The following is a 15,656-nucleotide window of genomic DNA, read 5'->3' on the forward strand; positions in this document are numbered from 1 at the left end:
GGTTAAAATGGCTATAAATGCTACGTGTTTATGATTCGAGTAATGGTATGAATGAATTAACTAAAATGCATTAGGTAATGTTGATGACGTTAGTTGTTATAGACAAGAATGCTTAGGTGTTGAATGAATTGCTTGAGTAATAATTGTTAAGGCTATAAGTTAGATCAGTTAATATTTTGTAAATGCTTGTTCGAACTTGGAATAGAATTAAGCTTTTGTAAACTCGTGTCAGACCCGATAATGATTGAATATCATATTGAATGTATGTTTTGATATTGATGATTAAAATGTTATTATAATAAGCATAATGACATGTCTATATAGAATGTATTGAAGTGGTAAAAATTGTTGTTAGGTGCACAGTGATGTCTTTATATTGAACATGTAAAGCTTAGCAACTCCAAGTTATAAGTATATGATAGATATGTGTATATCGACATACATGTTTACTTTGTGTAGAATTGTTAATGCTAATAGTACGTACTTAAATTATAGAAATACCACTAAGTATTTTACTGGGCGTATAGTTTGTTCTCTCTGTGCATAGGTTAGATTGATTTGAGATTTATGAACATCGACCTCAACATCCAAACCACAATCTCAGTTTCAGCAACGTCCATTTGTTTCCAACTTTATTTACATTTGGCATGTACCTAATAGGTTAGGTTTTGTAGTAATTGAATGATGTTATAATTAAATGTTGTAGGTTATTAGATACATATATAAATGAAACATAGATTTACTTTGGTATGTTTAAGGAATGTATTTTTGTTAGATTTTATCATATACACTGTATAATTTAATTATGAATTGATCGTAATTGCTCTGGCAATGAATGTGACACACTGTAGCTCGGACCCAAAGATTAGGTCAAGTATAGGGTGTTACAGGAACGTCCTACTGAATCTAACTACCTGCACACGAAAAATGAACAAACCATACACTAAGCATTTTTTATGTGAAATTAACATCATTGAGCATAAAATCAACTTCATATTACAACTTATGTTCATTTAGCTTAAAATCATACATAATTCATTACATAAAGTACTGAACATAAGTTATTTGATAAAAAAGAATTAAAACTTAATTATAAATAACATTAGTAACATCACGATAAAAGAAAGTTCTAATAATGAGAAATTTTCATATTACAATATTTACAACTTGAATGAAATATAAGTTTTTAAACAAATTCAAAATCGCGTAATTAATTTAATTCAAACAATACGGACTTTAGAATAAAATCAACTTTTGTTTTTATTTTTCTTTCCATTTAGTCCCCGTACTAAGGTTTAGACTCATAACCAGATACGAGAATTTGCCATCCTGAGTTGTTCGACAATGACAGGCTATCAGAGTAGTCTATGACCCTTTAGGAATTGGGAGTGCCTACGACCCTTTAGGAATTGGAGAGTTCTAAATCCTTTTATGTAAAAATTCTATAGCATGCCAATTGTAACACCCCTTACCCTTATTCGTTACCAGAATAGAGTTACGGATTATTACCGAACCTTCCGAATTAAATATGGATATTTCCCAACCTTTGTTACACATATTAAGAATCAATCATATAACACTCATATTGTCCCTAAGATAGACCTTCGAGGCCCAATATTCACCTTAGAAGTGAATCGGGACTACACCTCGTACTTAGATAATTTTTCCTAAAATTTTAAAAATTTTCTTAGAAGCAGGGGACACATGCCTGCGCGGACGGCCGTGTGAGCAACACAGCCAGGAGACACGCCCGTGTCTTAGGCCGTGTGGGCATTTGAGTTGAGGCACTAGGTCGTGTCCCAGTCCGTGTCCTTACCTATGTAACTCTCTGACTTGGATCACACGGCCAACCACACGCCTGTGTGCTAGGCCGTGTGTAAAAACCTGGGTATTCTGTTTTGAAATTCAAGATGCAGGGGACACACGACCAGACTACACGCCCATGTGCCAGGCCATGAGTTACACATGGCTGAGACACACGCCCGTGTGGATGAAAATAGGTCATTTTAAAGCCACTTTTCTCACCCATTTTGACATTAACCTACACTCAACATTCACATACACAAATATATCCCAACCAAGCAATCAATACAAGCTAAAACATGTTCTCAACATGACATAACATCACAAATATTTCATTTACTTATACCTACCTATTGAACTCATTTAATTGATTTATCAAATTCTACTACTAATTACATACATACAAACATTTAAGATTCACAACCACAATTCAAATTATTTCATTGTCAAACCAACCCTATACATGCCATATAAACCAAAATTTAAATTGCAAAAACTATTGGAATAAACTGGATAGTGTAGCTTGATATGTTGATCCGATCTTCTGACTACACGTTAATATACAAGAACATTAAACAACACAAGTAAGCTTAATGAAGCTTAGTAAGTTTAATAGGTGAAACATTGATCTTATCGAACTTAATATAATATAATAAATTAAATTGTAAATAAATTATACATTTTCCCTGTCAAATACAATATAATCAATAAACACACTTCCTTCAGATCAATATCAATAATAATCTACAAATTTTTCAATTCAATCACATAAGTCTCTTACCATTTCTTACTGAATCGAAAAACGACTTACGAATATGAGTACATCGTTCTTTTTGTGCCATAGTTCAACTACGGTCTTACACATGCATTTTCATAGCCCTGCCATGGCCTTACATTTGTAGTGCATTAACCCAGTTACGGTCTTATCATCAGAATGTCATAGCCCAGCTATGGTCTTACACATGTATCTATACTGCCATGGTCCAACCATGGTCTTACGTTCAAGGTGCCATAACCCAGTTATGGTCTTTTCATTAAAATGAAATAGCCCAGCTATGGTCTTACATTTAAACATTGCCATGGTCCAACCGTGGCCTATTCGTCAATTCATTCTCTGCCATGGAACGATTGTACTCAATCCTGCGTTCTACTCGTTTTAAAAATTCAATTCAATTTTCATTCTTTTACAATAATCTTAATTTCAACAACAAAATATGAATAAATATATTATACCATTCCTAAATTAAAAATAATCATGAAAGTTTAACCATATGAACTTACCTAGGTTGGATTGTAAAATTGGTAGTAGTTCAGAGACTACTCGGCTAATTTTCCTTTTTCTCGTAAATCTACGAGCTCTTGTTCTAGAATGTAAAATTTTTCATTCATTAGCATATATTTAAATTTCAGTCCACTTCACAATTTATACCCTTCAAATTTTGAAATTACACAATTACCCTAACTTTTATAGTTTTTACAATTTAGTCCCTCACCAATTAACTCATCAAATGAGATAATTTTTCTCAATTAACACTTTATCTAAATATTATAAGCTAGTACACAACATTTAATAAATAGAATTTTATGCCAAACCCTAAGATTTAACCTTTTTCACAATTTGGTTCTAAAATTAATTTCTATTGAAATTACTTGATAAAATCTTCATATAACAAAATTAAAACTTAAAATACATGTTAATTCATCATAAAAATCCATCAATCATAAATGCTAACTTTCAAAATTACCCATAGAATCAAAAACTAATGAATTAGATAGTTGGACCCAATTGTAAAATTCTTAAAAACACAAAAATTACAAGAAAATAGCAAGAATTGAACTCACATGATGCAAAAATATGAAAAACTAGCTTAGAGGACATTCAATGGCATTTTTGGACTAAAAATTAGAAGAAGAACAACCTAGAAAAGTTTGGAATTCAATTTATTTAAGTTAATTTCACAAAATTTACAATTTTGCCCTTTAATCACATGATTTTTGTTTTCTTTTCTGCTTATGCTGCCTCATGCCTTTATTGTAGGCATAATTTCTCCTTATGTCCTACTTTGTTCATTAATTAAGCCATTTAATCACTATTTCTTTAATTAGCAAGTTTTACACCTTTTCATTTTAGTCTTTTTTAGTTAATTAACTATCGAAACGTTAAAATTTTCTAACGAAACTTTAATATTACCTTAATGACACTTAGTAAATATTTATAAAAATATTTACAGCTCGGTTTATAGGTCTTAATATCTCGTTTTCAAAACTAATTAATCTAACAAATATTTCTAAAGCATAATTTGCTAATTCATAAGCCTTCTTAAATTCATAATCGACTCATAAATACTATATAATAAAATTTATGAGCTCACTTGTCGGATTTAGTGGTCTCGAACCATTGTTTCTGACACCACTGAAAATTGGGCTGTTATAACTCTCCCCCTTAAGAAATTTCGTCCCCGAAATTTGTTACCTGAGAATAAGTTCGGATACTGTGATCTCATCGATTCTTTTGTTTCCCAAGTAGCCTCCTCCGAACCATGGCAGTGCCATAATACTTTAACTAATGGTACTCGTTTATTCCATAGTTCTTTAACCTCTCGAGCTAAAATTCTTACCGGTTCTTTTGAGTACGTCATATTCGGTTGTAGCTCAATTTCACTATGAGGAATCACATGTGAAGGATCTGATCTGTACCGTCTCAACATCGATACGTGAAACATGTTATGAATTTTTTCAAGTTCTGGAGGCAAAGCTAATCTATAAGCTATAGGGCCAATTATTTCAATAACTTCATACAGTTCAATAAATCTTGGACTTAGCTTCCCTTTCCTACCGAATCGTAATACTTTCTTCCAATGAGAGACTTTTAAAAACACTCAATCACCAAACTCAAATTCTATATATCTTCTTTTCAAGTCTGCATATGATTTCTAACGGTCAGAAGCAGCCTTCAAACTGTCCTGGATGATTCAAAATTTATCTTCAGTTTCTTGGATTAAGTTGACTTCCATTAACTTGGATTCACTCAATTCCGACCAATACAATGGTGTCTTGCATTTCCTCCCATAACGAGCTTCAAACGGTGCCATTTTGAGACTGGATTGATAACTATTATTATATGCAAATTTAGCCAACGGTAAATACTTTTCCCAGCTACCACCAAACTCGAGTATACAACATCTTAACATATCTTCCAAAATCTGAATTACTCGTTCTATCTGCCCGTCAGTCTGAGGATGAAATGTTGTGCTAAAATTTAATTTTGTACCCAGGGCTTCTTGTAATTTACTCCAAAATCTCGATGTAAACCTCGGATCCCGATCTAAAATAATGGATGTGGAAACCCCGTGTAACTTCACAATCTCTGATATATACAATTCCGCTAACTTCTCAAGTGAAAGGTCTGTTTAGACTAGGATAAAATTTGTCGATTTAGTCAACCTATCAACAATCACCCAGATTGAATCTTTCTTTCTCGGAGTCACAGGTAATCCAGATACAAAATCTATCGTGACATGCTCCAATTCCCACTCAGGAATCATGACAGGTTGTAACAAACTCGTTGGCACCTGATGTTCTGCTTTGACTTGCTGACAAATCAGACACTTTGCCACAAACTCACAAATCTCATGTTTCATACCCGGCCACCTATACATTCTTTTCAAATCATAATACATTTTTGTACTACCCGGATGAATGGAATACATGCTATTGTGAGCTTCAGAAAGAATATCATTTTTCAAATCTGAATTATTCAGAACACAAATTCTATTACGATAATGCAACATACCATTATCATCAATGGTATACTCTGAACTCAACTTGTCCCGAACCATTTTTTGTTTCAACACCAATTTTGGATCATTATCTTACAACTCCCGAATTCATTGAAGGAACAAAGGTTTCATTCTCAATTCTTCTAATACAAAACCATCTTCATTAAGAAACAAATGAGCGTTCATCGTTCGAAGTGCAAACAATGACGACTTTCGACTAAGTGCATCTGCAACTACATTAACCTTCCCTGGGTGGTAGTCAATAACCAAGTCATAATCTTTTGGTATCTATAACCACCGTCTCTGTCTCAAATTCAGCTCTTTCTGAGTCATTAAATATTTCAAACTTTTGTGATCCGTAAACACATAACATTTATCGCCGTATAAATAGTATCTCCAGATTTTCAAAGCAAACACAATTGCAGCCAACTCAAGATCATGTTTAGGATAATTCTTTTCATGCGGTTTTAACTGCCGAGAAGCATAGGCCACTCTTTTCTCGACTGTATCAGTACACAAACCAATCCATTTAAAGGCGCATCACTGTAAATAACATACGGTACACCCGATTCTAGTTGAGTCAAGACTGGAGCTTCTGTTAGTATTTTTTTCAATTGATCAAAACTTTATTGACACTCATCAGACCAAAAAAATTCTACATTTTTCTGTAGTAATCAAGTCATCGGTGAAGCAATCATCGAAAATTTCTTGACAAATCGACGGTAATATCCTGCTAAACCAAAAAAACTTAGCACTTCTATTATATTCTTTGGACTTTTCCAATTCACCACTGCAAATACTTTACTTGGGTCCACTTGAATCCCTTCGACTGATACAATATGACCCAGAAATCTGACCTCATGAAGCCAGACTTCACATTTATTAAACTTGTATACAATTATTTTTCTCTCAAAATCTATAACACAGTTCTCATGTGTTGTAATGCTCGGATTCTGTCTTGTAATATATCAGTATATCATCAATAAATACAACCATAAATCTATCCAAATAAGGTTGAAAATTCTAATTCATTAGATCCATAAAAACAACAGGAGCATTAGTCAAGCCAAATGGCATTACAAAAAACGCATAGTGACCATACCGAGTTCTGAAAGTAGTCTTTGGTACATCACACTCTTTAACCTTCGACTGATAATATCCGGATCTGAGATCTATCTTCAAAAATACTGCAGCACCTTTTAGTTGGTCAAACAAATCATCAATACGAGGCAAAGGATATTTATTTTTAATTGTGACCTTGTTTAACTATCTATAGTCTATACACAGTCTCAAAGAACCATATTTCTTTTTCACAAATAAGACAGGTGCACCCCAATGAGACATACTCGTTCTGATAAATGCTTTGTCCAATAACTCTTGCAACTGTGTCTTTAATTCCTTTAACTCGACTGGTGTCATACGATATGGTGTTATCGATAACGAAGTTGTTCCCGAAATTACATCAATTACAAATTCAACTTCACGATCAGGTGGTAAACCCAACAACTTCTCAAGAAACACATCAACAAACCCATTAACAACTGATAAATGTTCTAGCTTTGATTCAGAATCCCAGGTATCAATAATGTAGGCTAAAAAGACTGCATTACCTTTCCGCATTAGTTTCTGAGCTGAAAAAGCTGAAATAATTCTAACAATTTCCTTCAGATTCTCAGACTCAACAGTAATCATTTCACCTGTTTGACATTTCAGATCAATCCATTTTTCTCTACAATTTACTACAGCATCATGCTGATTTCATCATTCAGTCCTTCCTCAAATCGAATACATATTTCTTCTTCGGTTGGTACAATTTCTCAGGCATATCTACTGAGGTATACAAATTCCCTTTCGTATTCAGCTACTGACTGATTTTCTTATCACAAGTCAAGAAATTCTCTCTTCTTTTTATCCAAATATCTCTTGCCAATATATTTCTTTTTAAATTCACTCTAAAAGAATTCCCAAGTGATTTTCTCTTTCGGCACCATGGCCACTATAGTCATCCACCAATTATAAGCTTCTTTTTTTAGTAGTGACATAGTACATCTTAGACAATCTTCAGAAGAACAAACTCATTCCTCAAAAAATCTTATTGTGTTCTGAATCCAATACTCAAATTTGACTGGATCATCATCTGTCCTACCTCGGAATTTTTCAGACCCACATTTTCTAAGTTTTTCGATCGGAGTACGTTTACTAGATTCAATCACCGGAAGAGGTGGGGGTGCTACCGGAGGCACTTCGGACGGTGCAGTAAGGAGAGGAGGTTGCTGAGCCTGATTTCTTTCTTGCATAAATTCATTAAACCATTGATTCATAAACCTAAAGAACATATTTTTAAGTTTTTATTCTTGAACCGGAGAAATTGGGACGTTACTACTTGTCCCGTATGGAGAAATTGGGACGTTACTACTTGTCCCGTACTTAGATGTATGTACTCTACTATTGACCTCATCATGTTCAGCATGTTCAGATCTATCAAACATCTTTACAATCTATAAGAAAAAAAAGAGTTAGATCGGATCATACACATCACACTATCACAGATTTATATGGCATGTATTTCTAGACACTTTACACATTACTATCATTTCAAGAATTGACTAAACCGAAGCTTTAATACCAATAAATGTAACACCCCTAACCTTTATTTGTTACTGAAACAGGGTTACGATGCATTACCGAACTTTACGAATTAAACATTTCTTAACTTTTGTTACACATATTAAGAATCAATTATATAACATTCATATTGTCCCTTAGATGGACCTTCAAGACCCAATATTCACCTTAGAAGTGAATCGGGACTAAACCGAGTACAATATTAAAAATCAATATTCACCTTCAAGACCCAAAATTTCAAAAAATTTTCTTAGAAGTAAGGGACACATGCTTGTGTGGCCGGCCGTTTGAGCCAGAGACACGCCCGTGTCTTAGGCTATGTGGGCATTTGATATGAGGCACACGATCGTGTCTCAGCCCATGCCCTTACCCGTGTAACTCTCTAACTTGGGTCACATGGCGAACCACACACCCGTGTGCTAGGCCGTGTGCAAGGTGCAGGGGTTACACGGCCAAGCTACAAGTCCGTGTGCTAGGCCGTGTGTCAAAACTTGGGTATTCTGTTTTGAAGTTCAAGGTGCAGGGGACATACGACCAGACTACACGCCCATGGGCCAGGCCATGTGTCACACATGGCTGAGACACATGTCCGTGTCTTTACCAGTGTGGATGAAAATAGGTCATTTTAAGGCCACTTTTCTCACCCATTTTGACATTAACTTGCACTCAACATTCACATACACCAATATATCCTAACCAAGCAATCAATACAAGCTAAAACATGTTCTCAACATGACATAACATCACAAATATTTCATTTACTTATACCTACCTATTTAACTCATTTAATTGATTTATCAAATTCTACTACTAATTACATACATACAAATATTTAAGATTCACAACCACAATTCAAATTATTTCATTGTCAAACCAACCCTATACATGCCATATAAACCAAAATTTACATTGCAAAAACTATTGGAATAAACTGGATAGTGTAGCTTGATGTCTTGATCCGATCTTCCGACTACAAATTAATTTACAGGAACATTAAACAACACAAGTAAGCTTAATGAAGCTCAGTAAGCTCAATAGGTGAACATTGATCTTACCGAACTTAATATAACATAATAAATTAAATTATAAATAAATCATACATTTTTCCCTGTCAAATACAATATAATCAATAAACAGACTTCCTTCAGATCAATATCATAAATCTTTCAATTCAATCACATAAGTCTCTTACCATTTCATACTGAATCGAAGAACGGCTTACGGATATGAGTACATCGTTCTTTTTGTGCCATAGTCCAACTATGATCTTATGCATGCATTGTCATGGCCCTGCCATTGTCTTACATTTGTAGTGCATTAACCCAGTTACGGTCTTATCATCAGAATGCCATAGCCCAGCTATGGTCTTACACATGTATCTATACTGTCATGGTCCAACTATGGTCTTACGTTCAAGGTGTCATAACCCAGTTATGGTCTTTTCATTAAAATGACATAGCCCAGTTATGGTCTTACATTTCAACATTTTCATGGTCCAATCGTGGTCTATTCTTCAATTCATTCTTTGCCACAGAACGATCGTACTCAATCCTACGTTTTACTCGTTTTAAACATTCAATTTAATTTTCATACTTTTACAATATTCTTAATTTCAACAACAAAATATGAATAAATATATTATACCTTTCCTAAGTTAACAAATAATTATGAAATTTTAACCATATGAACTTACCTGGGTTGGATTGTAAAATTGGTAGTAGTTCAGAGACTACTCGGCTAATTTTCTTTTTTCTCGTTAATCTACGAACTCTTGATCTAGAATGTAAAATTTTTCATTCATTAGCATATATTTAAATTTCAGTCCACTTCACAATTTATACCCTTTAAATTTTGAAATTACACAATTCCCTAACTTTTACAGTTTTTACAATTTAGTCCCTTACCAATTAACTCATCAAATGAGATAATTTTTCTCAATTAACACTTTCTCTAAATATTATAAGCTATTACATAGCCTTTAATAAATATACTTTAATACAAACCCTAAGATTTAATCTTTTTCACAATTTGGTCCTAAAATTAATTTCTATTGAAATTACTTGATAAAATCTTCATATAACAAAATTAAAACTTAAAATACATGTTAATTCATCATAAAAATCCGGAAATCATCAGTTCTAACTTTCAAAATTACCCATAGAACCAAAAACTAATGAATTAGATAGTTGGACCTAATTGTAAAAGTCTTAAAAACACAAAAATTATAAGAAAATAGCAAGAATTGAACTCACATGATGCAAAAATATGAAAAAAAAGCTCAGAAGACCTTCAATGGCATTTTTGGACTGAAAATTAGAAGAAGAATAGCCTAGAAAAGTATAGAATTCAATTTATTTAAGTTAATTTCACAAAATTTACAATTTTGCCCTTTAATCACATGATTTTTGTTTTCTTTTCTGCTTATGCCGTCTCATGCCTTTATTTTATGCATAATTTCTCCTTAAGTACTACTTTTTTCATTAATTAAGCCATTTAATCACTATTTCTTTAATTAGCAAGTTTTGCACCTTTTTCAATTTAGTCCTTTTTAGTTAATTAACTATCAAAACGTTAAAATTTTCTAACGAAACTTTAATACTACCTTAATGACACTCCGTAAATATTTATAAAAATATTTACAGCTCAGTTTATAAAATCGAGGTCTCGATATCTCGTTTTCAAAATCAATTAATCTAACAAATATTTCTAAAGCATAATTCTCTAATTCATAAGCCTTCCTAAATTCATAATCGACTCATAAACACTATATAATAAAATTTACGAGCTCACTTGTCGGATTTAGTGGTCTCAAACCACTATTTCCGACACAATTGAAAATTGGGCTGTTACACCAACTATATCTGATCTAGTCTAACTTAGTGTAACGGGGTAAAAAACAAATTTCATGATCCATTTCAATTCCCTTTTCATATTATTCTCATTTCAATTTTTTTTCTTGTTCAAATCACATATCGCCTAATGTAAAATTAGGCTTCTAATTCAAAAACACATTAAACATTTGCTTGTCCAACCATTTAAAATCATAAGGTTCAAATTCAAATCATATCTAAGAATTTGCTAATTTAATTATTTGAAAGCATAGTTTTCATCTCGAAACATAATTTATAAATATTAATTGAATCATTCAAACTCATAAAAATAAAATTAATATAGCTAGTGATAGTAAAATAAATATTCTAAAGCATTTTGTAATGAAAATAGGATATTAGCACAAACTGAAGTTTCAATCACTTTACTTCTTTTCTTTGCCTCTCTCTCGAGATGCTCGCTTTGTTTTTAGCTACAATAGTAGCAATTCAATACGAAACAATGTCATTTATCCATTATAATACTAAAACTAATAATAAAAAAACTTAAATATGCATGGTTCATCAAGTTGACAACTTAAGTTTCCAAGTCTGAAATTCACATATCTTTCGACTCGATTATTCGTTTTCAATTCCTTCTTCACTAGAGTACTCACTGCTTCACAAGCTATCATTTAGCACCAATATTACACAAAGTGTCCAAGGTTCTCTACTTCCCCTTCACCATGGTCAAATCTACCAAGTAGACTTTCTATCCATTTTTTTTTCTTTTTCACACTTCTAACAAGGTAGAATTCATCTTCTAGTCATTTCCTATCCAAAAATATACATATTTCTCTTAAATTTTCTAAGCTTCCATCAATATCCTTTAATGACAACTTTCAGTATACTTGATAAAATAAAAAATTATTGGTACATATATGTAAAACAAGCTTCAAAGATTCAAAATCTATGAAAATTTTGAATTTGAAGGACAATAATGAAAGATTTTTTTTTCTTCCCTAGAGAAAGTTGTTCATCTTTCTTTTACATGTATTATAATATTACTTAATAAAATGTTATTATTTTAAATAAGATATTAAATAATTATTATTTAATAAAAATATCATTTAAAAGCTATCATGAAACCATTGATTTTTTTAAGTAATGGTAGAATTATCATCAAGCCCTTTTCCATTAAAATAAAAATGGGATAATTACATTTTATTCCCTATACTTTCCCAAGTTATTCAATTTAGTCCCTGAACTCGATACCAAATTTTTAGCCTAACCACATGCTCTGGCTAATAATTCTTTACGTTTTCATCTCTGATAATTTCTTCTATAAACGAGCACAATTTTTTGTACTATTATTTATTTATAGATAACTTATTCAAGGACTTCTACCATAAATATTCTTTTTTATGTGGGGATGTTACATTAGGGCCTTTGGAGCCTTTTATGGTATGTAAGGAAAGGATATGAGGTGTAAAGGTATCCTTCTCTTGATCATTAGGCTCAAGTTGCTCTGGACAATCTTGAAAGTCTTTAGAATGAGGGCTTTTTGTCTCTCCCTCAGCATCCAATTAAAGTTCTAAGATCAATTGGTATAATTGAGACCTCATGCACTTGTGAACAGGAGTGTACTTGGTTGCACACAAAAACAAAACCATTTTCTTCTCTTATCTTTCATGTCAACCTAGGAGAGGGATTTAGGCTTAGTTTAGCATTACTTTTCAAAAATTCTTTTGGGGTCAAAAGCGCTTTTGGAGCCATAAGCAATACTAAAAAAATAACTTTTGAGTCAGAAGTGCTTTTGAAAAGCGCTTTTGACTCAGAAAGCAAAAGCAATATTTTCTAGCTCCTGCTTTTGTCAAAAGCACTTTTAGGAACAAAGGACAAGTTTAACCCTTATAAATTTTTTATATAATATTTATATTAAGTATGTAATTACTTTCCTATTGAAATTTATTTTAAATATGTAATATTATATATTTAAATTTTTATTGGTTATATTTAAAATTTAAAATTATAATTTATATATTCAATTTAAAATTTATATTTCATATATTAAAATATTAAATTTTTTTATAATAAATTATTTTTTATATTATTACTAAAATATCATAATATTAACTAATTTGATTATTTAAATGCATATTTGTTACTTTATAACACCATGTCTAAAATGAACATTTTAGTTCTCAAAAATATTTTTTGATAGCAATACTAAACACTCAAATTTTAAACCAAACTTTTCACAAATACTTTTCAAAATCTCTTTTCTACAGGACTTTTTAAAAATGCTTCTCAAAAGCATTGCTAAACTAATCCTTAGTAGGCCCCTTGTGACCATTAGTAGCTGAAAGAAGCCTACCATAAGCCAAATTGTGGCTACTAGTTGAGGTTACCTTAGAAGTAAGTAATATGGTTGGAAATTTAGAATGACCAATTGTAACAACCTACTTTCAATAGTGTCAGAAACGATGGTTTTAAAACCCTATTTTCAATGTAATATTTACGATGTTAGTATAAATATAATTAAAGTTTAGTCCCTTAATTTTGTCAAATGGATAGTTAATTAAGCTACAAGGGCTAAATTGTAAAATTTGTAAAAAATAATTGCTATAGATTTATAATTAACTGAAGGACCAATTGAGCAATTATACCCTTTTTATTATGACAAACTGTGGTGGAGTCTATTTTTAAGCCATTAAATTTGTTAATCATGCTAAACATTAATTTAATTAAGTTTAATTAGATTAAATTAAGATTAAGTAATTTAGTTATAAGTATATAAGTCAAAATTAAAAGTCATATTCTTTTATTTTTGTTATTTTCTCCACTGAAACCACCAAAGAAACATAAGGAAGCCATTGTTAAAGCTTAAACCTTTTGGTCTATGCACGGTAAGTTCAATTTAGTTATTTTCTTGTAATTTTTATGTTTTTGATGTCCCGGGAGCTTGCTTTAACTAGCACATGTACCAATTTGCAAAACTGTTAAAGTTTTCAAAAGTTTCCATTGTTGTTTTATTGAATTTTTTGGTACTACATTGTTACATTTTAAGCTTTGGATTGAAAAAGGACTTTTATAAAATTTAATTGTTAGTTTTTTAACATAGGGACTAAAGTGCATAAAATTTGAAATGGGTGCAATATTTCTATGATTTTTTATAATAAAGGGTTATAGAAGGATGTAATTCAGATCGACTTGGAAATCAAAATTCAAATTTGAAAGTTATGGCAATTTCAGTTTTAGGGACTAAATTGAATAAAATATAAAATTTTAGGGGGCATTTGAATAATGAAATTGAATTGACACATGCATAAAATAGGATTATATAAGATGTGGAATTGATAAATTGAATTGAATAATTATATAGATCAAGATTTGAACCAAATCGAGGATAACTGGGTAAAAGCAAAATTATCGATTAGTCCTTAAAATTCAACTTGTCTGCTAATTTAATCAAGTAAGCTCATATGGTGTGTAACATCCTTACCTGACCCGATCACCAAATTCGGGTATGGAGTGCCACAAAATGACCCGGTTTGGGCTAAACACAAATTTTAAACTTAACCTTTTTGAGGATTAACTTTATTAAGTAATAATAAATACTTCTTACATCAGAAACCTTAACTTATAATAAAAGTTTACTATCTCAAACTTCTAGTTTCTTTGTCATTATATATGTAAATACGATGAATCCCATTCCTTTTGGGGAATTAACTTAAAATAAAATAAATTATTCTAACTTCTTACTTATTTAGACATTCACGCATTATCTGGAGTGTCGGACTCCTATTCGACTTCCACAACTCTTCATTGGCAGGTTAATTGCTGAGCGATCATTACTTGATCGAGCTTGTGACCTTTCAATCAATTTTGATGGATCCTGGATGATCTATCATCATTGCGGATTATCATTTTTCTATTCAATATTACCTTTTTTTCATTGTTCCTCATACTTCTTATCATGAATATTCATCCAACTTTATCCTCACTCGACATACTATTATAATTCTAGTGGATCATCCGATGTTCTACCTATAAGGCCTACAAGAAAAGACCCACGCCAAACTAGAAGTCTAACCCTATGTATTTCATTCTTCTACTTCTACCCTACACTTGGGTAGAAATATTGGTTGGATTAATTTCTTGAAATCCGCTTTATTTGCGATACCTTACTTTTATGGCGTAACAAGTCCTTTTGTATTGGACCGTTTGGACTTACAGTTTCCAGTAGACTGTTATCTGAATAATCGTTCTTGTTCCTGGTCTCCTTTATATGACGGTTCCCTATGGAACTTCTCCTTAGCGGATATATTTGCCAAAGATTTTCCTTAGAGAGGTATAGTTTTGACAAACATATTTAGCACTTGAATTATCCTTTTCTATCAATGGGTTTTAGCTAACCACTCTTTACCGATTTAACGATCTAAAGTACATACAATCAAACCTTCTTGCACAAAAAATGATTTCAACAAACCTCGTTTCGAAAGTGATTTTTTTGTAACCTTTTAAGGTCTTCCTCTAGCATACAAAGTTTCTTTAAGCATTTCTTGGCGATTTTCAATAGTGGATCCTTATCTGCGATCCTCAGTTAATTTCTTTTTCGTTTGTTTATATACAAGGCATT

General features: G+C 31.8%; 1 protein-coding gene across 1 annotated transcript; it reads right to left on the minus strand.

Annotated features, from left to right (window-relative positions):
* Positions 1-6,848: 6,848 nt before the first annotated feature.
* On the minus strand, positions 6,849-7,879 carry LOC107908022 (uncharacterized). Its single transcript, XM_016835303.1, has 2 exons — positions 7,729-7,879; positions 6,849-7,279 (listed from the first exon to the last, which is right to left on the minus strand). The coding sequence occupies exons 1-2, from the start codon at positions 7,877-7,879 to the stop codon at positions 6,849-6,851; spliced, it is 582 nt and encodes a 193-aa protein (XP_016690792.1).
* Between the last annotated feature and the right edge of the window lie 7,777 nt (positions 7,880-15,656).

Source organism: Gossypium hirsutum, chromosome D02 (genome assembly GCF_007990345.1).
Source record: "Gossypium hirsutum isolate 1008001.06 chromosome D02, Gossypium_hirsutum_v2.1, whole genome shotgun sequence".
Classification (NCBI taxonomy): domain Eukaryota; kingdom Viridiplantae; phylum Streptophyta; class Magnoliopsida; order Malvales; family Malvaceae; genus Gossypium; species Gossypium hirsutum.

Coding starts and splice junctions, on each gene's coding strand:
- LOC107908022 (XM_016835303.1), bottom strand. CDS start 7,879: ATGCAAGAAAGAAATCAGGCTCAGCAACCTCCTCTCCTTACTGCACCG. Junction 7,280..7,728: donor TGGGTCTGAAAAATTCCGAG/GTAGGACAGATG, acceptor AATGTCAAACAG/GTGAAATGATTACTGTTGAG.